Source organism: Lissotriton vulgaris, chromosome 1_1 (assembly GCF_964263255.1).
Source record: "Lissotriton vulgaris chromosome 1_1, aLisVul1.2, whole genome shotgun sequence".
Lineage (NCBI taxonomy): Eukaryota > Metazoa > Chordata > Amphibia > Caudata > Salamandridae > Lissotriton > Lissotriton vulgaris.
In genome coordinates, this window is record NC_141685.1 from 1,742,944,673 (window position 1) to 1,742,970,412 (window position 25,740).

Below are 25,740 nucleotides of genomic sequence, written 5' to 3' on the forward strand. Positions count from 1 at the left end.
TCCTTTCGGATCAAACTGACCTAGAAGGGAGGAAAGGTGACCTCCAAACTGACCCAGCCTAAACCTGGTTAAAAGGACCCTATCCCTACCTTTAGGGAGCATAACCTGATACGGCTCCTGACTAAGGGTGGTTTGTACATACAGGTACTCTACATTAGCGGGCTTCATCAGCTCGATCTCCTTCATTTCCCTTTTCAAAAGGTCTCTAAAGGTAGATTTAACTCAACTTTTATCCCTCGCCGTGATGTCACCAGGGGAGGAGAAGATATACAGTCGGCCGAACTTATTATTGATATATCTTTACAAGACCTATTAGTCCCTAAAGTAAACTAACGCAAAACTATATTTTTGTATATACAGAAGTTACATTCCATGGAAAAGTCATCAGTCATGAGACTGAGTTCAACTTTCTTTCCAGGCTTTGAAGTTTTTAGAAATATCGCATTCTCCAGTGCATTGAAGTTTCATAGCCCTGGTTGACCATGTTCAATACTGTTGCAGGGCAGGCATTCATTTTAAAAAAATGTTTTCGCCTTCATTATGTACTTGCGGGCATTGTTACAGCAGCAGGTTTGTGGTTCTGTATATTTTATCTGAGTTGTTGCTGTAACATGCTATTTCCACAGAGTGTTTCAGATAGACAACTTAAGGGTACACTACATGTGATTCTGTAGCTTTGCTTTTCTTCCATCAAGTACTTTTGGGGTGGGGATGGGGTGTATGTGTGTCTGTGTATGTATAGTTAACCGTTTCCTCTTCTTTGTGACATGAAGCTTCCTCTGCCAGTAAGGAGGATGATCAGTGGCACTCAAAGCTGCTACATTTAATACAAATACTTCTTTTAGAATATTTTATTAGCCTTTTTTGTAATATTGTACAGATATTTATAGTTTCAATAAAAGCAGTATCAACATAGTTTAATATGAAACATATTGCGGGAGATATATATCAGTATCAGGTACCAAAGTGGCGATGAAGAGAAAGAAAAGCTTTACACCAAACCTGTATTAACATCTTCCTGATACTTTAGGTGACAGAATGTAGTTTTAGATTGTTTTGCCAAATGTGAAATTAATCAATGCATATTTTCAATTTGCGCAACAGATTTCCCATTAAAGTGAAAAAAAGCTTTTCTTGTAACTAACCCTAATCCTTTTACTTAGAAGTATTCTTCCAATGTCTCTAAATATTTGATTTCCTATTCACCATTGGCAATATTTTCAAATAAATCAGAATATCCTTAATATGAGAAACATCTATAGCATTACCTGTTCCATAGCTGAATTTTGTTCTGGTGTGTGAATACATTAAGGATGCTATTGGATGGCACCTTGAATATTCACTGTTTCATTGCCTGTTAAGCCTGGTTCTCCAATTCATTATAAAAGCCACCACCTTAAACTTTCTACAAATATCTCTTTTCCTGACCAAACACAGATTCGAGCTTATTCGGATGAGATCAAACTTTCAATTTTGTTTGCCATGTGAAAGAGTTTTAATCAATATGTCTATCCTCAAAGACGAGGTATACAATTCAATGTGTGAGTGGATGGCACAAACACATTGGTAATTTGTGTCATAAGCGTCTAGATTCTTGTACAGGCCATGCGATTTCTGATGTTGCTTCCTAGAGTGTCAAGACATGTTGTCTAGTTCCATAATTGCAGCTCTGTAAGGTAAAGACTACTGAATAAGAACATTGTAATGCTGATTTGCTGGCTGCTCTCCTGAGACTTAGTTTAACTGTTGTTTTGTTCAGTTGCAACCAATGAGACAAACTAAAAAACAGATGATCAACTTATTTTGCATCTTTACATCACATTCAACAATAATTTTATTCTAGCAATAACTTTTTCCTAGAATGAGCTTACTAAGGCGCACGAGAACAACAGATGATGAAAGTTGCTTGCCCCACTCTACTCTGAGCTGCCTCAATTCACTTACTTTTTACTTCAAACGCACAAGTCTAATTTTTATTTGCAGGTTCCTCTGGATCTCCACTTCCTTATTCACAGTCATATCTATGAAGGTTTCCTTTCGCAGTTGGGATAAATGAGTAACATATGTAAACACAGAAAGTAAAGTATGATTTCACTCTGACAAATGGACCTCCGACGCAAATGCATTATCTGACTCTTCGCGTCGAACTTCTTACTTTAACAAGGGGCAGCCGAAGGGCACTTACTTGAGACAGAGAATTTATAGGCCAATCTCTTGCCTTTAGACTGTTCTACCTCAGATGGAGACTGGTGAGATCATCATTTCTGATGGCCTTGTGCCACTTAGAGCGATGCCCGTTGCTCTCGTTTCACTGTTTCAGTACATTAGAGATGGTATAACTATATGGAGGCAATCAGCCAGACAGATTCCACTTTGATCCCAGGTTCACCCGAATGCGTATGACAGGTGCCTGTCTTTGGTGTTCTCTGGGACGCGTGCTACAGAGCATCTGGTTCTGTGCCTTTTGAAATGCTGGCCTCAGTGGAGACAGTGACGGAAGTGCTCACTACCTCTTTTCTTGAACAAAAAAATGTCACCATAAAATATCTGGAGTCTCTCTGAGCACATTGTCATGAGCCCCAAAATCCAGACTCCCCTTTCTACAAACATTAGATATCCGTTAGCATTTTTAGATTACGTCCTGATTACACAATGTCATCAAGGCTGGTTTATATATTTGTATTGGGAAGTAGTAAGTGCTACATGCCACCACGTAGCAGCCTCATAGTCTTAGGGTTAAGAAAATGTGCTTGCGAAAATCATAATTGAACCATCTTAATGAACCTCAGATAATCAGTCAGTGATCATGCTGAAGGTTAGAACCTGCCTGCAGGAGCTCTCCTTCATATATATGCATGACCGATCTCGAAGGTATGAAGTGGACGAACCACTGAGCTCACACATTTAGCCTGAGACGACGGTGGCGGGATATCAGCCATAAGTCATCTGGATGAAGGGCCAGAGTCAATGATCCACACATGCACACCCGAGAGGAGGAGGTCCCTCCATTCAGATGTTTGAGGTCAGGTCTCCTGCCTGCAGCTCCTGCATCACCCGCTGTGCCTGTATGGAAGTCGCGGACCAGGTTGGCTGCTCAAGTGCTGTGCAGCCTGTTTGTGCCTGGCTCTGTATGAATGATAAAGCAGAACCTCTGTATTTGCCTCTGCATTCATCGCCGATGGTGAAGGAATCGGGGAGGCAGAATCCATTTCAGATCAGAACACCATCCGCCTTCTACCATCGGAAAGGAATGAAGAAGTACTTGGCGAGCATGTGTTTACCAAGAAGGCGTCAAGGTGCTAGGATATTCTCAGTGATCAAACCAGGAAGAAAATGCTGAAAATTAAGAAAATACGAACTGTTGAGCCAAAACTGCCAGATTACTGAGTAAGTAGCAGCAGACTATTTTGCAATGTGGTCTATTTGTGTGTGGCACAGTTAGAGGCGAATGCCAAATAAAGGATCTGTAGCCGACAGGTCTTTCGACACTGATCGCTGACACCTCTTTCTGCAAAGTGCTTACATGTTGGTGGTGTCTGCGAGCTGAGGCACCCCACTAATATGAGCTCTTTAGCTACATTACACTGTCTTAAGTCATTTTACCTACTTTACACGCAAACAGCATAATATAGCATTGCTTTTTACCTAAATTATGTAGTTTGCCAATAGCACACCTACATTTTACCTAAATTAACAGTTGCCCCCCTGCTACTTTTTGTTTTCCCCACAATTTTGCTGGCCCTTTTGAAGACTAATATTCTATGATCTTATCTGCTGATAGAGACATAGCTCCATAAATGTCACGAGCTCCCGGCCTGCATCAGGCACAGACTCCCTGCACCCTTTCCAGCCTTGAGAACCTTCGTTTTTTGCAATCTCACCCTCTTTATGTTGAACTCAGGTCACGGTGTGAAATGGGCTCATATGATGTATTGTTGGGGCTTTTCGAGTCTGTGGCAATGCTGCACATTTGTGAAATGTTGAAAAGAGCCCACGGTCAGGCCACCATGTGTGATGTGTTTGATTGTTGTCGGGGACAGCCCTAAAGCTGGAATATGCTTGTCAGATGTGGGGAAAGGTATGCCAGAACCATGTTTATAATTGTGTATCGCAGTATGATTTTAAAAGAGAGAACTGATCATAACTCTAGTGACCGAATTGTTAAATATGTTCAGAGAGCTCATGTGGCCCAGCCTCAGGCAGTGCTGGTAGTTTATTCAGCAGCACAACGGAGTTTAGACTTTTACTTTCCCTTCTAACATTGTTAGCCTGAGCTCAAAACTTCCATCATGCCAAGTGCTTGTGGCTATAAAAAGCCTAGACTGGCTGAAGGTTTCACATATGACATGGGGCCAAAATAATATGTAATAAAATGACAAGAATACATTTCAATTTTTTAAAAAAAAATCTCATTAATACCCACTAAAGTCTTTGCAGGTTTTGCCTCCTTTGTTTATAATGTATTTTGTTTTTCACAAATCGGATTAATCGTAAAAAAAAATGTAAGACTGAACATTGGGGTCCATTATGATATCGGGCGGATTGCCACCACCAGCCTGGCGGAGGCAATCCGCCCGATATACCCAGATTTCCCCCGCCATATTAGGATGGCGGGGGGGACCAAGGCGAATGGAAAGACCATCCACCGCTTTTCCGCCCCGGTCACCTTGCGGCCGGGGCGGAAAAGGAATAATATGGTGGCGGTGTCTAATAGACACCGCTAGAGATATTATAATGTCTGGTTTTCAGTGCCTTTCCGCGGCGGCGATGCCGCCACGGAAAGGCATGCGCTCTTCACTCTGGGGGCCCCCGGCGGGCCCCCAGAGTTAGGTACAGGTGGGGGGGTGCACATGGGGGGTACCTGTGGTACCCACACCCTTCATTGTCATTTACAGAGTGGCAGGCACCGAGCGGTGCCTGCCGCTTTGTAAATGACAATGTGAAAGTGCATTTTCAGCATTGTGACGGGCGGTGCAGAGAGCACCGCCCGCCACAATGCTGAAAATACAGGATGTGCCCGCCACTGTGGCGGGCACATCCTAATAGCACCCCGGGACCCCCGCCCTTATGGCGGGTGGTCCCGATTTACGATGGGATGACGGGCGGGCAAAGTCCGTCCGTCATCCTAATAAGGCCCTTTGTATATACTTTGCTTGGTACATTTTACACTTCATATATTTGTTCTGATAAATTGTATAGCCATATTGCAAACCAGTTGTGTTTAAATTCTTGTTGGAGTGTGTGGCGTGAAGCCCGAGTAATATTCTTTAGCTTGCTTACAATATTCATCATTTTTGAGAAAAGTTGTGATAAAATGTTTTCTCAGTTGGTGTGTCCTGAATAAATTATTTTACTTGAGAGGTGGCACTGTATTAAAATGTTTTAATTCCATTATGCTAGGGCCTCTTATGCAGTATGAAAACAAGGTAAAGTGTGGTGACAAGGTGCCAGCACTAGGGTACAGATAAAGTGCATGGGTTATCTTGGGCGACCAACCCTGTGCCATTTACCTCGTTCTGCGTTTTGTCCCTGCTAATGTTGAACTTGTTCTCCTTTTCCTGAAACTGACAACATCTTTGTCTGCACTCACAAGCCATGAGGGGCACTTGCAGATTTTTGATTGACTTATAAAACGTGCTACTATGATTTAAAATGCAAAATTCTTTCAGCTCGACCAGGAACAGTAATCTGGCTTTGAACTCTTCAAGTGCAGTAATCCTCTTTCCATAATTTGCACAAAAACAACCTGTTTTAAGGATGAAAGGGGATACTTCATTTATATCAATTTGTATGACCTGCGTTATGACTGCCCTTTTGCTGGGCTCTGGTGCATGGTACATAAGCAATCTTGTTAAGTGAGATTTTCGATGGGTGCCATGGTCTTGTTCATTTTTGTATTGTTTTCCTCATAGTTCTTTTTCTTTGTTTTCTGTCTGTCACTCACATGTACCTTGCCACACCGTGTCCAACCTCCACTCTCATTGTAACATGTGTTCCTACTTTCCTTCCACATTCTTCTGCCATCCAATCAGATTTACCCATTGGAGGGACGCTTTAGCATTTTTTTAATTTGCGACCCTGACCTTCAAACCCTAAATCATCTGTAGAACCTGGACGTATATGTACAGTTAGCTAACAGTATGCTATGTACGAATTTGATTAAAAGGGATAAATAGACAGTAGTTAACTCCCCAAATCATGAAAGCCATTGATACATGAACAGTGAAAATTACTTTAAGAAGAACTGAACTTTTAGACTTTTTAAAGGGCAGGTCCTTTAAAAATGTTAAATACATATGAACTTCTTAATCTGTTTTTGTTATAATGCTGTGATTAAATGTTAACAGTGTTGAACCGTTGATAATGCATTCCATAGGTCTGTTAACAAAGCTATTTCTTGGTCTCAAATAGAGAAATGAAATAATACCCCATGAATTCTGCTAATTACACATAATGGGTGTTGCCTGTAAGTAATGTACACCCCGTCTGGGCACAATATGTGCAGAAGGTAACGTGGGAAAAGAGCGCCTCCAGTGGGAGGTCAAGGAATGGTCCCTTGCGGACTGTGGAATGCATGAGTCAGCATGCTCCCACAGAGGACTGCATTCCTCTGCATAGATACTGGTCTTTGTGTTCTGTAAAGCACTCACAGGCTTTGTACATGCTATATATATATAGCATAACTAAATAAATAAATAAGGCTGGGGCACAATATCTGTTCTTGTGTTCTCCGGAAGTAAGTACTCCTGGCCCTGAATCCGATTTTTTACTTGGCCGAATGAAAAGGAAATGTGAGGAAGCCCCCCACCCCCCACCCGCCACGCTTATTGAAAAGTGACACTTTTGAAAGTGCAGGGAAATGACATTCTGCACGTGTTAGCCCAGTGCTCAGTCTTAGGGAAGGATCTAGCAGTGGGGTGACATAGGCCCCCGCGGTGCGGGGGAGGGGAGCAAGCTCCAGGGGCCCCCTCAGCTCAGTGCCGTGGTTGAGTCCGTAGGGGGGCCCTCCACATACCTTTCAGGAGGCCCTCTCAAGTTTCGCGACGCCACTGGGTCCTAGCATGTGCCTAGACACTCATTTGACCGTTAAATACAGTGCACATGGAAGTGTGTGTAATACATCTATAAAAGAGGTACGTGAGCATTCGTGCAGTTTTCACCTGGTGTAAGAGAAACTTCCTTTTCTGCACATTCCTGAATCCACCCCGCAGTTTTCATAGTAAAGCGACGAGGAGACAGGCGTTGCTTCCGGGCTCGGGCGGTGTCAATCATTCCCAGAGAGCAGCCCATTCCCTTCTCGCTTCCTCAGAGCGCAGGCAGTGAATTCCCTCTAGCAAGTCTCCGGGGAAACCGGAGCGATCTGCCTGAAAATCTCCACGGAGTATAAAACCTTTTACAGTAAAACGCAAAACCAGAGGCTTTCAGAAACTGAAACAAAAATGTTGACTCTTGCTCCTTTGAAATACAAGTGAAGAATAGAAGAAATGGAAGAAAAAAACTTCTCTCATTCTTTACATGGTTTAAGAATGTGAGGGTACTAAATTAGGTGCCTTTAGAGGATTAGAAATAATGCATAATTAGGTCTAAAATATTAAACGAGCGTGCTGTATCAAAGGTAACTATAGGAAAAGTGGAATATTGATTGAATGCGCAAAAAATGAGATTCGCTCAGTTTCAAACCAAGGCAGCGTGTTTTTCCCACCTGTGCATTGCTGAGTTCTCCACGCTCCTTTCACTGCATGATGGACCAGCTTCACACTCCTTTCCATGAGCAGTGCCACAACATCAGGCAGGAGGGTTCATGAATGGTTGTAGCTTTTATGGTGTAGTTTGGAGATGGCGGAAAGGGTGGTATGCAGGCCAGTGGTAAGAGACCTAGTAGGTTTTTTCAATTTCACAAGGAGCCAGATTTGGGTCACACTACAATCACCCTTACACATGTGCAACCACTTTTTCTCCAGTACGCTGGCACTTTCTGTCCTCTCCGCTCTCAACAAAAACTCCTGTGCTGAAATATATACCAGCTGTCGCTTTCCTGTCCGACACTATAGGTGAAAGCCTACCACTAGGCCACTGTGTTGTGTGTAGGTGCAAGCAATAACTGCTTATGATTTTCTGACTGCATGCACAGTGGTTACAGGCCACATGGTTGACAATTTGTAGTGCGCATGCATAGAGCTGTACACGCTATCCTCGTTAGAATGCGAGTGACTGGCTTGTGAACGGGTAGCATGCTGTGGCCCGCCATGCTTCCACTTCAGTAACGTCAATACTTTTCCTTTGACAGAGGAATTCAAGGGCTCCACCTTAATTGAACTGATGAAGAAAGAAGGCACCACCCTAGGGCTCACGGTGTCAGGTGGAATTGACAAGGATGGAAAGCCGAGAGTCTCTAACCTTCGACAAGGAGGAATCGCTGCTAGGTAACCTCATTTTAAGCCATGTACCAGTCACATCATGTACATCAAGACTCAAAAATAATTGTTTCAGACACAAAGTGGGGGGAGGAATTGTATTTGTCCTGGCCAGTGTTACACAACTATTGATTTTTGCCAGGTAGTCCACACACAGTCAACAACTAATTATTAAGCCATGGTCATAGCCACTGTCTTCTAAAAACTAAAACTTTTTAAATAGGAGTAATTTTGAAGGGGGAGACTAAAGAACAATGCAATAATACTTAGACACCGGCATACAACACAGAAAACAAGCAGAAATGCCCTTTAAGGTGAACCACGTATGTCCTACAGGATATTGACAGCCTGAGAGTGGTAAATTGTACATATTAATATAATCTCAACTTCAATTTGAATGTTTTTGCTGCATGTTCCCCCGAATGATAAATAGGGGGAGAGTAGCCCTGGGACCATATTGACCTCACAATTCATATAAAGTGTCAGTCACTTAAATTGCTAAATGTCTTCTGTGATGTTAGGGTTACCAGGGAATTAAACAATAAATTAAAATAATGTGATGTAGGTAGAGCAGGCTTCCGATTACACCAGGACACCAGTAATCACTGAACTTTAAAAAGTACAAACATATTGTGTAATATGATGAAGCACCACAGTTAATAAGCCTCTTCTCCTGATTCCTCTCTTCATCTTGCTGGTCTTTAACATACTGAAGATCTGTGTCATTCCAACAGGCAAACTTGTTGAACAACTAAATCATTGTGTTACGTGTCCATTCCTGAATATGTAAAGCCTGCTCTTATGTTCACTGTGCCCATCTTTTTCATTGTTTGTTTCACATACTTCATGTTGGACAACTCACTTGCTATCATGAACCTCAGTGGACATCCAGCATGGTGTTATTCGAGATATACGCGTCTTCCCACTACTACCATCTCTTTTACCTTTCCACAGAATTAACTCTTCATCTGAACTCTTGCTTTTGCCAAGATCAACATCACTGCACTAATGTGTAGTTGATGCGGCCATCTTTGAGCAAGTAATGTGTTCAGTATTGCTAGTGGATTTTGCAGTCATCCCTATATGTAGGTTCACCTGTTGATACATTTACTACTTTTTCATTCTGTGTTCTTTTTTTGATTTAGATGTGAATTTCATGAACCTTTACAAGCTGAAGGATATAGTTCACAAATGTGTCGGGGATCTGAGTTGAAAATGTGTCAGTAGATGTTAGTCCGCTCCGTCCGCCTAGTTTTAATAGTATTTTAAATAACCAAATACTATGTGCGCATAAGGTATTTTCAAAATGGAGTCTATGGCTCTTTCGCTTGCCACATTTTCTAAGCTGAGATGTGCAGAGGCCTTGTCATGAGGGAATGTCTGCCGTTCTATGCCTGGTTTTGGGCATTATAATTGTTAGATGACTTAGGGTTCTCTCCTACTCCTTGGTGAGAAGCACACATGCTGGATGAGAGAGTCTTCTTACCTGTAAAGGAACTGCAGTATATATACTAATGGTGTTGGCAGCTACTGTACTTCCTGCAGGAGTATACCACACCTTGAGTATAGTTTGACATCTGTTTATTTTATGTGGGAGCTAGATTAGTGTCTCCTTAACGTCTCTGTAGTTATCATATAACCTCAATATGTGAATGGAATTAGTGGTACTATTTACAGCCATCCTCATATTGCATCATTCACCAGGTGATGGGAGGAAGAGTGGGGGTGCATGTGCTACAGTAGAGTCTGGTCTGTGAAAGATGCTGGCTTGAGGGCCCCAGCAGAGAGAGATAGGACCTTTTCCTGACCTTGCCCCACCTCGAGCTGTAATTCCTAGTTGCGAGCACACAGCCTACAGTGAACACACCTCTAGAGATGGACGGTTGACACGTTTTACCAGTGTTAATCCTAAATGAGAACACAGGTGTAGTTTTGAACTATAAATGTGACGCTTGAAGAGTACTCTGTGTTCACTGTACTAAACAATGTGTGTGTCCTAATATGAGAGGTGGGTGCTCATCCTACTGCTCTGATGGGCTCCTGATGGGATTGTGCATGTGATGGTCTGAAAGGTCAGGAATGTGGCAAGGAGAGAGGTAACCTCTCCACAGAGTCAAATGCTTCAGAGTCTTCTTTTCTATTGGCTTCCTCCAAGGATAGCCCCAGTAAGTAGAAGCTGAATGATTGCAATGGCTGGATCCAGGTGTTTAAGGTACACCACCAATGAACTTCACTCTTTCCCGACTAGGTGTTGCTTAGAATCGTGATGTGTCGGTGACCAAGTTCACAGGATGTGAGCATAAATCCTAGTTTCATGCATACTGACAAAATAAAGAGGCCTAGAAGGTGCAGGTTATATCTGCAGTCATCCTTGCAACACTTCTTAAAGATTTTAATTTGTTATTAATTGTTTGCAAATGCATTTGATACCAAATTGTTAGTGGTTCCTATGCAATAAAAGCTAATTCATTTCATAAAAAGTTAAGCATACTAGTGCTTAAGGGATGTATTTGTTTCAGTACACTTAAGACTAGATCCTAATAATGAGAAACGTGTTTCCTTTTTATGAAAAAGGAGCATTTTGGCCAATTAATCTGTGTGAAGAGGCCATGAGAATTGGAAAAATAAGATTGTGTTCTACTTGGCAGAAGAGAGGCTTGCTTTCTATTTCAAGCAATTTGTTGCTCGCAGGTTTGAGTGCCATACAAAACGTCTTTGATTCAATACTGCTTTTTGTAGGCCCTGTATCGATCAGTAGTGGAGACAGTATATTGTACATTGTTGTAGTGAGTATTGGTGGCTCACAGTTGAACTTAGTGTTTAGATCCTTTTCTAACTCGAGAAACGTGCAAACCCCGTTATCCTTTCTAGAAGGTACGACTTTAACCATTTAACCATCATTTTATTCAGAATGCCGAACTAGTGCACTTTTACGTATTTCTCATCTGACTTCTAGAACTAACGTCCACGTGTTTTTCCGTGTCTGCTAATTTCCTAAAATTTGTTGAGTTTACATCCGTTGCACTCTTATCCGCCAACAGCGTCACAACTAAAAACATATCAGTTCATTGTTCCTACTTAACTTTCCTTGCCCAGGCAATGCAGGCATCATTTAATTTTGAACATTCTAATCTTCTTCCTTGCCTTATGAAAGATTGTGTGGGTATATTTATGTTTTTAGTCTCAAATGGCAAAGAATGGTACTCGCACGATTGAACAACGGAGAAGAAAACATGGTAGATCCAAACATTTCTTTTCATATCCTCTAGAGGTAGATTGTCCTGTTTCAGACCTTTTCTCAGTGTAGCTCAGCTCACTCACTGTTTATGGCGGCCATGTTTATTGAGTGCAGTAGACTCCCCATGCACCTATAATAGTTATAATTTAGGCACTCTGGGTATTCTGTGTAGATTTAATAAATGTTGTAAGTTGGTCACTGATCACACTTTCCGGAAACAGGTGTTTCCACACTGCGTTTGTCACAGACTCCCATTGGCTGTTTGCATTTTCTTTTTGGCAGTATGTCTGTTGGTGTCAGGTTCATAACTCTACATACAATAGATGCCTATAGTTCTGTTAATTCTCCTGAGAATTTCAAGGCATGATTTTAGTTTTTCACTATTCTTTAGCGCGTGCATTGCATTTCGCTAGTATGATGTAGGGAGTACAATGGAAGTGAAATACTTAGGTAGATCATTTCTCGACACAAAATAATTTCTCTTGCTGATTTTAGTCATCCACCTCTCATTTTCCAAAGGGAAAACAACAGTATTTATTTCAAAAGGTTTAGTTATTGCTTTCAAAATGCCTCATATTGAAGAGTAAATGTCATTATGGACAATTGTGACATGGTCAAACAGGTGCTCAACAAGTTTTCCTCCTTCAATTTAAGTATTTTCGGTGGACCAAGAGGAATCACGAAAAGAGGACAACATATAGGAATGTACAGAATGTGTTATTTACCACTAGTGTTGTACAATAAATGCACAAGTATTGATTCTTTCACTACTCCACCAAGCTTTGTTGCTATCCGATATGCATGTTAAGTGTCAATTGTTATTACCAAAGTGTGCCTGCTTTTGTATGTTTGGAAAAATGGTAGACAGAGAGCAGAATCCACTGAGAGTAGAATGCAATATGAACTAAGACCAGCAAGCCAGCTGTAATTTGTGTTATTAATCCTGGTCTAACTCAAACTCACTTAAATGCATCCACTGTGCACTGTCTGTCCTACAACCTACCTGGTGCCAAGTTTCAGTCCTTTTGTAGAGAAGTGATAAGCGTGGCTCAAATCCACCCGAGTGACTTACCGCACTCACCTATAGGTATTCTGTAGAAAGTCAGCCGGACAGTGGAGAAGAATAAACAACAGTCTTTATTAGGCCAAATACACTCATATGAGAGGGCCCTGTCCGACCTCACTCCTAGGAGTGCGAACGCTAGGACTGACTCTCTTCATCACAGCAGTACATTATAATGCAACACTGTACATTGGGGTACGCCCCTTCTGGAAAATTACTGAAACCCAGACAGAGGAACAATGTCCTCATACAGTAGGCATCTGCACCTGCAAGAGATACATCGCTATCGTTACTCAAGGCCACGGAGCCAGGCTTCAGCGTCTCTGGGGCATGAGAACATTACTGATAAAGAGACTTGTTAGTTTCGGTCACCGTTAGCTGAGAAACGAAAACTGCTGTCTTAGTGAATTTCTCTATTCCTACGGGAGGGGCAGATGAGCGAGTACGACTCGCAAGCTCAGGGAGATATACAAAATGGAGGCACACAGGCTAAGCTAAGGAACTAATATCGTCACACATATAAGTGAATAATAATGTCAAAAGCAAGAGTAATGTATCAGTTAGTCACATGATGCTAACTTGCATATAAAATGGAGATGAGTGAGGCATTGAAAACTGAATTCTATCAGACCCTCCTTTTAGCATCATTGGCTAACTGTCGCCATATTTATTTGCCAAAAGGTAGCGCCGTCATCCATTCTAAGGACAGTGTACCATTTTTATTCCAAAACATCATCTGAAATCAACATCATCCAATTCGCATCAGGAATGTCAGTAATAATAGAGGCAGTGTATTGACCTGGCACCTTGCACACATGGAACAACATGGGGGAAGGCAATATACACAAAGGCAACATGTCAGTATTACGCTCACCACACCAGCTAAACCTATCAATATTTTCCAACCCCAGGAGGAGAAAACGCCCCAGAGCCACCCTTGCAAGGACCATGTCCCATTATCTTGATGGAGTTCAGTCGCTAATTTATGGAGTTTCTGTACTGCCAAGTTAACAGTCGGAGCTGAGTCTGGAATATACACGCAACAAGACGTCCCGATGACGCGACAGGCCCCGCCCCTATCTGCCAGGATGACGTCAAGCCCCATCCTGTTCTGAATCGTGAATAATCTCATAGCCTGAATCTCAACGGACATGTTAGTCGCAATGTCAGCTTCCGTGAGGACTACCTTTTCCATTACCCTGGACAGTCGTCGAATGGCCCTACTATTAAATATCGGACCCCAGAAAGGCAGGAGACCCTTAGAGAAATCAGTCCATTGCTGTAGAGAGGTGTCCGTCTGGTCAACGTCGTCTACCTGAAGGTCCCTCCTTTTACGCTGCTCTTGTGGACTGGGAAACCTACGATGAGTCTTGTGATAATCAGAGGGTGCCACATATACAGGAGGAATCATATAGGCTAAGTAACACACCCCACCCCAACCCTCAGGCAACCATAAGTATCCATTATCTCCGCACACAAAATAGATGCTGGGGGGAGTAACCAAAGAGGGGCTGAGAGGCAGACGTATCAATGCCGTCACGTTACAAGAACTATTACCAACCTTGATAGGGCCCCTTCCCTCTATACAGAAAAATGGTGGCGGACCCACTACAGCCAGGGGTATCAAAGACTTGACACTGTCATTTCCCTTTGGTGGGTGTCTGTAAGACAAGGAGGAATTTAGTTGCAAAAAACTTTCCCTAAATTTGTCAGTGTCATTTGGAATTAAAAACCGACCCAACTTCTTCTCACACGTCTCTATAAATGTCTGATCAAAACGTCCGTCAGTATATATCCGTCCAAGGGAAGAGGGAGGTAGAGGACGTACTCGCATTGTCATTGTCGATCCCCTATTCTGCAGTCGAGGAGTCAGAAAATCTGGCTGCTGAAAGTACTTGACAAGACCTATTAGAGTATACCACCCCACACAACTATTCACGGGTGTCAAAGGGAGCACTAGAAATCTATCCTTCTTGTAGGCAGCAGAAGGCAGAAGCCCACAAACCCAACAATCAGTAAGGTTGGTGGTGGCATGAGCATGGTGCAAAGTCTTTATAAAAACTTTTTCTTTGTAACCTCGCCTAAGCATTCGTTCACCATAATCCACAGTAACCATGTTATGTTCAGGAATAGCAGTAGGTGTGGGTGCAAACACATGAACGGGGTAGGCTTTATCCAGAAAGAACAATATACCAAGAGTCACTATAAAAGCAATAAGTACTATAACAAGGAGCACTATTTTTCCTTTCCGAGGAAGGGCCAACCAGGGTGAATCAGGCACGGGTCTTGGAGGAGCCGCAAAGGGCTGCTCCTCATCAGGGATGGGGCGGCCAAAAGGGTACATATTGAAACTGTTAAAAAATATATCAAAAATAGAAAAAAAAGAACACTTCTAAAATAAAATAGTCCCAGACAATCCACAAAACCGGCCAGAGGGGTTCTTCAACCCTAAAAAGGGATCTTCTCCCTGTGTCCTTCAAAGCCTCACAGGCAGGCTTTTACCGTCCATACCTTATTCCCACGTCGCTTGACACACAGCAATTGAAACAGAGGAGCACTTAATCTGGGCCCCACACCACTCTATAGTCTCATAGAACGCAATCTTCGGCTAAACACCAGGGCTCTTACAAGTCCATCCCTATCACTAAATTTCAATGTCCACTAAAGCCCCTCTTCCAGTGTTTAGTCTATTACACTTGTCACCTTTTTGTTTCGGGGCCGCAGATTATAGCGAGTGCTCCCTCGCACTTCGGGGTCAGTGAACAAAACAGGTGTATCTATGGCAGGTACTGAATTCTCTGACGCCTTTTCACTAGTAACAACGGGAGTAACAGAGATCGGTGAAGCACTTTGTTCTGCACGAGACTTTGAATTTTCCTCGTCACTTTTCTCCTCTCCCCTCAGTGAAGCATCTGAAAAGGGAACATATCTGGGTATTTGCTCATGTTCCTCATCAGCAATGCCTTCTCTCACCCATTGGTCATAGGGCAACGGCAGTGGAACTTTTTTAACATGTGATGCGTGTGTCCACGCCTTCCTGCCTTCCACTCGAAGCGCGGTGCGTGTGGTGAGGAGCACCTGTCGAGGCTCCGACCACCGGGGTTCCAGACAAGACTTCCGTTGATATTTGCGCACGACGACCCAGTCTCCTGGGTTGATGGAATGTCCCGGCCCCTCCGGCAACGGCTTCAGGGTGTCTGCTACCTGCTGATGAATAGAATGAAGATCTTTAGTCAAAGCATACAAATAGTCTGTCAACAAAGGGTATTGTATTTCCGAAAAACACTTAGGCCTTGGTACTCCCCAAACGTTGGCCGGACGGCCAAATACTACCTCGTGTGGAGAAATACCCAGCTTGGAAATAACAGTTACTCTTGTGGAAAGCAAGGCTAAAGGAAGGGCATCTGGCCAACGGAGACCTGTACTCTCCTGTATTTTGGCCATCTTTAATTTGAGCGTTCCATTAAATCGCTCCACAAGTCCTGCGGCCTGAGGATGTTGGGCCGAGTGGAATTTTTGGGAAATCTGTAAGCCTTTACATATTTGCTTTACTAATTCCGCATTAAAGGACGTACCATTATCACTCCAGATCACCCTAGGTAATCCAAAGCGAGAAAAGTACTCCTTTATCAACATTTTTGCAGTAGAAATGGCTGTGCAATCTTTTGTTGGAAAAGCCTCCACCCATCTGCTGAAAGCACATACAACCACAAGGACGTATTTAAGATTGTTGACCCTTTCCATTTCAATATAATCCATCTGAATCACCTCAAAAGGGAAAGAGGGAGGTGCAAAATTTCCCACTGGGACAGGGGTACCTTTTCCTGGATTATGCCTCAAACACACCATGCACTGTCGGACCAAGTGAGTCGCCACTTTGGAGATATTCTTATTGCTCCACACTGGATCCAACAGCTTGCATATACCCTTAGCACTAATATGTGCAGGCCCATGAGCCATTGTCACCACTGGAAGAACATATGCATTCGGAAGTAACCATCGTCTCTTATCGGTCACATCTGTCCAACATTCATCTGCATCCAATCGCCCCCCACCATCCTTCCACGTCCTCAATTCATCCTCAGTCGCCTTTCCCTGTATATTTTTCACACTTTGTACAGTATCTGCAAACATGTTAACATCTGGTACCCATCTAGCTGGGCCTGCCACAAACATCCGTGGTAATTTTGTCCGAGCTGTTTCTTTTGCCGTTTCGTTTGCAAAGGCATTGCCTCGTCCCACATCATCCACTATTGTCTTATGTGCGCTACACTTTATCACAGCCAATCGTTTGGGTAACGTCAATGCTGCTAACAGTCGTAATATCAGCGGACCATGCTGTATGCGTTGTCCATGTGAAGTCAGAAATCCCCGTTCTGCCCACAGTCGCCCATAGTTATGAGCCACGCCAAAGGCGTATTGGCTGTCAGTGTAAATATTCACGTCCAGTCCCTCACTCAATTCACATGCTCTCAGTAAAGCTATTATCTCTGCAGCTTGAGCCGAATTGTAAGGTATCCTAGAGGTCTCCACTACCGTCTGTAATGTCGTTATTGCATATGCTGCTGTCGATGTACCATCTGCAAGTTTGAAACAAGACCCATCCACATACAACTCCCCATCCGGTTCGTCTAAGGGCTTGTCTGTCAAATCCACTCTCCCCTTTGTCTCCTCTTCTGTCCTAAACAGACAGTCATGTATGTCATCGTCCTTTGTATCTGTGGGAATAGGTAACAATGTGTCAGGATTCAGTGTAGCACACCTTTTTATTGTCACATGAGGTGCAAAGAGGGTCATCTCATAGCCGGTAAGACGAGCACTCGTTAAATGCTGCATCTGTGTTCTGTTTAGCAAAATGTCCACAGCATGCGGTACCATTACTGTGAGGTCTGAACCCAGTACAAGCCCTGCCGATTGTCTTATAGAGACCGCAGCAGCCGCCGTGGCTCTCAGACAACTCGGTAGTGCTCTTGCCACATTGTCGAGCATCGCAGAGAAGTAGGCACAGGGTCTCTGTTTCCCTCCGAAACATTGTGTTAAGACAGACAACGCGCAACCTTCCGCCTCGTGCACATAAAGAACAAAAGGCTTCTGGTAATCCGTGCGGCACTACAGATCACTGCGCACTTTACCACAGGAGACCCAGGACCCACCTCCACTGAACCACCACACTAGGAGTTCAGGGTGAGTTCCGGAGTCCACCTGCAATGAGACTCGCCTTCACCGCAGTACCACCCGGTCGGATCACTACAAACAATATATCCAGATATTCTCCCAACCTCGTCAAGTCTGTCAGAGCGCCTGCTCGCACTCTGAGTTCCCCGGAGCACACTAGCCCCAGAAGCACACCGGCTCCTCAAACCACCGGAGACACCCTAGTCTCCCAGAACACTCCAGTTCCTTAAACAATCGCAGGTGGACCACTCACCTTCCGTAGGCGGCACCGACCTCTACCGTTCTCCACCTCCGGCTGCCAGGACCAACACGGTCAACTTCGAGTTCCGCCTTCTGGACCCCGGCGTAAGATCCGAACCGGGACCTCTCGAGCAGCAGGGTGGGGCAGCGCTGCGAGAACCAAGCTCGGCATCAGATGGGTACCCGGGCCCACCGTGCCGACCAGCAGGTCCCTGGTCTTCTGCTACCCACCTACGGGTGAGAAAGATCTTTATCGCGGGGTCCCTGTTCGGGCGCCATCTGATAAGCGTGGCTCAAATCCGCCCGAGTGACTTACCGCACTCACCTATAGGTATTCTGTAGAAAGTCAGCCGGACAGTGGAGAAGAATAAACAACAGTCTTTATTAGGCCAAATACACTCATATGAGAGGGCCCTGTCCGACCTCACTCCTAGGAGTGCGAACGAGAGAAATGACTCTCTTCATCACAGCAGTACATTATAATGCAACACAGTACATTGGGGTACGCCCCTTCTGGAAAATTACTGAAACCCAGACAGAGGAACAATGTCCTCATACAGTAGGCATCTGCACCTGCAAGAGATACATCGCTATCTTTACTCAAGGCCACGGAGCCAGGCTTCAGCGTCTCTGGGGCATGAGAACATTACTGATAAAGAGACTTGTTAGTTTCGGCCACCGTTAGCTGAGAAACGAAAACTGCTGTCTTAGTGAATTTCTCTATTCCTACGGGAGGGGCAGATGAGCGAGTACGACTCGCAAGCTCAGGGAGATATACAAAATGGAGGCACACAGGCTAAGCTAAGGAACTAATATCGTCACACATATAAGTGAATAATAATGTCAAAAGCAAGAGTAATGTATCAGTTAGTCACATGATGCTAACTTGCATATAAAATGGAGATGAGTGAGGCATTGAAAACTGAATTCTATCAGAAGAAAACTGTTTTCTTGTAAAATATCACACTACCTGGCTCACATTGACTTTCACTGTCTGTACTTTAATTACATTTTTGAAGTGGTGGCAGGAAGCCGTTTAAAAAAGTTTTTTTCATTCAAGATCTGCACAATTGTTCAATTACTCCAAGTATTTTAGGGATTGAAACGCTTGTCTCTCTTTCCCCTCAGACCTGGGATTCAGCACTTCTTTCGTAAATACCAATTTTCCATCGTTTTATTGGTTTTGCAGGACTTATACCAATTCCCCCAATCAACTGCAAAAAGATTGACAGGGCATTTTGTACAGATATTATGAGGGAACATGTTGGTCGTATTTTTACGGAAACTACAGTGCCTTTTCAGTAACCCATTCTTAGTCACCAGTACTCCACTAACCTCATATTCCCATGCCCTATGGACTCAGGAGTCAATCAGAGCATTTCCTCTTAACTCTCCAGAACCTCTCCCTTACCATCCAAACCATAGTGTGTCGCCCAGGGCACCTATAACTTTCTACATTTTTTGGGACACACCAACCTTCTTACACAACCTTCTCAACCTCTTTCAGCAATACGGTCCTCTATATCATCAACCTCTGGTCAGTCGGAATAGTTTACCAACTCTTTCACAGTATCTCTTTCTTCTACCATCAAACCTACAGAACAAAAGGACAGATGAAGTTTAGACCTGTAAACGACACTTGGTATTCCTAAGATTATAACTTTAGCTTAAATGGTACCGCAGTGCAATAACTCCTCCTTCTCTCCTACTTCTTGCTAGAACACTTAGATTTCAGTACAGTCAAAGTGACGTTAAAGAAGGGTACCTTCAACCCCACACTTCAAATATATGACCACTAACAGTCAATCCCATCTCAAAGAGCCTGCTTCTTTTATAATGATCTCTATGAAGAATCATAAGATGGAGGATTATCGTAACACTGGCAGTAGCGTAAAACAAAATGATGGGGCCTCTATGTAGATTGTGATGAGAGGTCCTCCTATACAGATATTCATTGGCCTTAGGCTTAATTGGGGCCCCTGAAGGGTTGCGGCGCCCGTTGACGCAGGGGCTGCTAATACCGGTCCTATACCTCTGAAGACTTACTGGCCTGGATGTCTAAATCCCTTAGGCGCATTAGCCCTGCTTCCCAGTCTGTATCCACCATTGGTTCTTTGTTGCCCTACCGCCTAACTAATCTGCCAAGACATTCAGGTGTGTTGTTGGTTATAGAGGCACTCCCATTTTCCAAAGTCTCCTGAACTACTCTCAGACATGTAAGACATGCAGGGACATGGTCAGTGAGGTCATCTTAAAGTAGGGCTCTTGACCCTTATCTAGAGTGGGAGTTAGCACCAATGTGCAACATCTTCATGGTATTTGGCCAGTAGAGTATTCAGGGTATGGTCAAATAATATCGACTCATGTTCGTGCCCAAATATCTGAAACCCTCGGTGTCTGCCCCCAGATGCAGTGTCTGCACTTCTTTGGTATTCCATGTGTGAATTAGCAGGGATCTGGATTTTGTGCAGTTAATTCTGTATTCTGAACAGACTCCAAACTGCTGGGAAATGTCCAGAGGTCTGGGCATCGTTTGCAAGGTATCTGTAGTGTGAAGGATATCTTCTGCATATAATTATATCTTATGCTTTTGTTCTTTATCAGTATTATTAACTTTCACCTGTGCATCGGGTCTAATCAAGCTTGCGGTGGTCCAATAGATAAAGCGAATAGGAGCAGGTAGGGGGAACACCTCTTTCTGTATCCCTCCTCAATGTCAGGGTAAATGTCTGGCACATGTTCTCCCTCACTGAAGCATTTAGACTCTGCTAACACAGCAGTATCTATACTCTAAACTCGGATCCCAACCCAAAGTGTTCGAGCACCATGAGGAGGACACCCTACTTGATTAAATCAAATGATTTCTCAGGGTCAATTAACTCAATACCAAGAGCTTCTTCTATTTTCTAGGCAAATATGAAGCCCACCCACGTTTCATATAGTTGAGCCTCACATCATGCGGTTCAAGTGCATTAAAACATTTGGTAACTGATAAGTGTAATGGGTGCAGTCTCAATGAGTGTTGGGGGCAGGGCCAGAGATGTGATTAAAATGAACAAAGTGTTCTACAACTAGTTTGCCTTCCACTTTCAGGTAGAGACATAGAAAATATAACAGCAACATCTAAATGAAATATAAATGTAAGTTAAAGTAATCAAGGGAAATGCACTTATTTTATTTACGTTATGAAAGCTCAGTTGGTTAATGCGATCACCGCAGATATCTGTGTGTGGGTACCCAGACAGTCCTCAAACTGAATCCTGGCTGGAATAGTGGCATATGTATTTATAGTGCTGTGAGGTCCCAGTCTGCGCAAAATGAATGTGGACATCATTATTTTAAAGTTATATTGCACACAGTAGCATGGGTACATCATTGTGGATGGCGACTTCTGAAGCACCTGTTAGATTTTAACCAGTTGCACACATTTACATTTCTTTCCGTAGCATGCACAGTGGCAGGAAGGCTTGATTCTTCTTTCACTGGTTGCCTCTTACCTTGGCTTCTTAGTACTGGAGACCCCCCCCTTCCCTTCCAGCAGCGGCACCTCAACATCCATTCAGAAACGGCTGTATCTTTTAACAAAAAGTAGGGGAACTGTTTTTGAAAAATATTTATATATTGGGACTGTCATTCCCAATAGATCCACCTACTTTGACCACTGGTCAGGTCCTAAAGCCGACTTGTATGGGTATACCAGTGGGGTTATTGCCGAGGAGAATGTATTTGGCAACATCTTGGCAAGGCTTGAGTTTCTATATAAAAAAGTAAAATAGGGTGGTAGGATTCACATCTGTTAAGCAGTTTACCCACTGTATGTATCACTGCTATACATGCATAAATAAATGTATTATGAATCCTTATCAGGCTTGCAGAGGTAACTTGTTAAACCTATCCATACCCGTCTCAACTGAATCAGCTTATGTGTCTCCTTCTAGCTATGATCATTTCGTGTATTTTTGACTCATTCGACATTAGCGACATCCACACCTTTGTGATAAAGTGTTATTCGTTTGTCCTAAACGGCTACATGACCTACTTTAATGAGGCAAGGAATTTTTTACCACCTTCTTATAACAAAGAAGTAATAGATCTGATATCGGGGTCACAACTTTCTGCTTAGCACAATATGTTCTTCAAGATACTGACATTATGTTCCTTGATCAGGATTGTGATCCATCACCTGATATTGAAATTAGCCCCAGAGTTTGGAACTTTCCCGGATCTTCTCTTTTAACATTTGGACTACGAGTACATTTGTCCTTCTTCAGTATTCTGGCACTTTATCTGTTTCCGGCGATTTATCCAAAATGTCTTTCAGCGCCTGTGCTCATCTCTCCTACCTTCTGGAGAACCACATTGCCATAGATCTGCTTGTGCTGGTTTGTAAACATTAACATAGTTTAGCTGTTGGTCTCAACTTTACTGATTCTTTCTCATTTCATTGTTGATTGTAGTCTTGGTCTGATAATTAAGAAAGAACACAAAGTATTCAGTGAGAAGTAATGCTACCAAGTGTTACTGTTCATTGCCTCGCCTCTGCTGTCAACAAGAGGCGTCTCGCCCACTCCTTTAGTTGTTCCTTTAATGCCTTTGTTCCCCATTAACTCGCCGCTGTTAGCTCCTTGTCTCTTATTCGATTCCCATTTGAACGCATCAGAACCGCAAAGCCGTGGATTGTTTCTCTTTGTGCTTTCTTCCTTTTAAATGTATGCAATATAATACCTTTATTGGTTAAGTCTTTTCTTTACCTCAGGATGCGTTCACATTGTATGCTTATGTTTTATAACTTACTCTATTTTAGTGTATGTTATGTTGCATGGTAATTTGATTGTGCCCTTCAAAACAATGTTTCCATCCTTTGCTACCGTTCTTTAAAATCTTTAAGAGCTTTATCCCATGGGCCAGTCCAATGCTAGCTGTAGGAGTGTGGAAGGACTTCTCTCAAGTTTTGGAACTGAGCTAGTTGGTAGAGAAAAGCCACATTTATTGTGTGGTTGAGTGCCATTAATGTGGCTTCTTTATCTCATGCACCAGCACTTGCGGCCCCTGAAAAGCAGCATGGGTACATCATTGTGGAAGGCGATTTTTGAAGCAATTGAAGAAATCTTAACACTCTGGTGCTGCTACTATGAACTAAGTCCCTTTTTGTGATGGTCATGCTAGATTCTATCAAGAATCCAGATGTGCAAATTCATATTACATAGTATTGGTGTAAGTCATTGCTGCGTCATTTGGCTGTATGATTGACATATCAGCACGACTAGATTTTGTTCCTGTGAAAGGTCAGTGCTAAGGTGGCATGTATAGTCACCTAACTCTTTTGCCTCCTGTTCACTTGTTCTTGTAAGGACGGGTAGCTGTTTCGATTGGAAAATCATGTACTATAAGCTCAATTTGTAGACTTCATCCAAATTACATAGATCTACAACCTGTCATACTTCAAAACCTTAATTCACATCTGAATTGAGGATTTCATTTGGCCAAAACCCTGTTCATCAGATTGTGCTTTGCTTGAAACATGAGGATCAATAGATGTTTCACTTTTTAATTTATACTCTCTTGATTCTCCACGTCACTTAGGTCAAGTGTTTTCAGTCTTGAATGTATGTACTGCCATTCAATTTCATGGTGGTTATTTATTCTCAGTGTATTGATGATTAGCCTTTTAGGCATGGTTTGATCAGCTCGTTCCATATAAAAACCCACACCAACAGACCCTGAAAATTAAGTGTGTGGCACTCTTTGTTGATGTGTGCATGTCTGTATATAGTCATTAATGCATTCCACAAGAATAAGGTGCCACTTGGACACATCATCTCTCTGAAGTCAAGCAGCAGGCACTTTCATCTCTTTGTCCAGCAGCTCTGTTTTAACATTGCACTTGTCTTGCAGTAGAAATGCAGACACACTGTCATCTATTTGGAACGCAGTACTTACTGGTTCAAAAATCCATAATTCTGCCACAGTTCCAGATCCTGTATTGATTTTTTTCTGGATACAGTGAAACATATTCTCAGGTATTCAGGGCCCCTCTGATAGGTGCAGTTCAACATTAGATGATTCTCCCTAGGATTATACCATTGGGTGATATTTCAGGGATGTTTCCTTGTCTCCACAAATTCTGGAAACACTATTGCGTGCTCAGTTTGAGCCCTAGCCGAACGCTCTCTATTGAAGCTCTCTTTGTAGGGAACCATTCCTTACATTTCTCTACTAGGTGATCTATTCTCGAAGTGAGAATTAGAAAATGTAATTTAACTACCATGGTTGTTTCTATCCATGAACAGTTTACTTCATTTATTTGCTCAACAGCCACCCTAGAATTACCTTTCCTAGTTTTGCTTGTGGCAAAAAAAGTAATCGCAGGTTTAGTTGTTTTCTGCATCATAGCAGGTGGTCGATTCTGAGCACAGTACAATCTAGCACAGAGCCTGTTTTCTGAAGGGTTGAATGGGACATCTGACTGGAAGATGCCATTCAGATGGTGGTGGTCTTTAGAGAGAATGTCTTATGGGATGTACTAATGTTGCTGGTCAGTGAATTATTATTTTAACCACAATAATAGTTAGGCCATCCTTGGAAGGTAACACTACTTTGAGAGAGCAGTTGGGCACATTGCACACATCTATGTAAAATTGCATTGCCAAAAGGATCTCAAAGCTCACATAACATTCTACAGATGTGCATAATCACCTATGCTCTTTTTACAATTTAGCGCAGAATGTGATTACAGCACTACAATGTGTTACATTGGTATTGTTTCAAAACATACTAGTAATATTGTAAGCCAGTCCTTACAAATTCCCACAAATGATGTTCCCATGTTAATTAATTTATCGGACTGCTCTTGTAGGCCGAGAAGAGCGCCCTTGGTGCACTAGACGAGCATAGGAGTTTCCCGCCTCTGTGTTAAGCTGTAACATTAACTTGTGCCCACCCAAACATGAAACGTGAAAGCAATGCCTCACCTCTGATGAAGCCCACTTTACGGAACACAAACTGTGTCCATTGCAGAAGTGATCAACTGAATGTGGGAGACTACATTAAGTCTGTGAATGGGATCAACCTGACTAAATTCCGCCATGACGAGATTATCAGCCTGCTGAAGAACGTCGGGGAGAGAGTCGTTCTTGAAGTGGAGTACGAGCTCCCGCCAGTCTGTGAGTATCATTTTATCTCCTTCTAAAATGTAATTTTCCTCCTGTTCTCTACTACCAATAATGTGCTTGATCGACTTGTGTACATTTTCCTTAAGTCCTTGATGAATTTTTCTCAAGGGTGGGAATCTTGTGAGTTTGCACTATCCTCATAGAATTATAAATCCTTTAAATATATACATACTACGGTCTGTGTGTTTGCCATGTGCTAACCTTCAGAAACCCTAACCGGTGCTTGGTTTGGCCTCTTCCTTGACGAATAGAGGCACTTATTAAATTTCAACAAATGGCCTTATTTCAGTGCTATTCGAAAGTTTCACACTAAATTCCCTAACCGTTTGCTTGCGTCTGGGCATAATTATTTCCCCAAGTTCCACCTCGCCATAGTATCACTGATAAATGTCTAAATGTGGAGCCTAACTGTATGCTGTTTGTTATGCTACAACTATA

At 42.9% G+C, this 25,740-nt stretch overlaps 1 protein-coding gene across 7 annotated transcripts in view; it reads left to right on the forward strand.

The window, feature by feature from the left end:
• The window catches only part of GRIP1 (glutamate receptor interacting protein 1), a 1,198,832-nt gene that overhangs the window by 878,192 nt on the left and 294,900 nt on the right, over positions 1-25,740 (forward strand). For all 7 annotated transcript variants that reach the window (XM_086919026.1, XM_086919023.1, XM_086919024.1 and 4 more), the window contains exons 3-4: positions 8,288-8,423; positions 25,148-25,293. In XM_086919026.1, the coding sequence (XP_086775152.1) occupies positions 8,288-8,423; positions 25,148-25,293 (282 nt within the window). The remainder of the gene's footprint in view (positions 1-8,287; positions 8,424-25,147; positions 25,294-25,740) is intronic.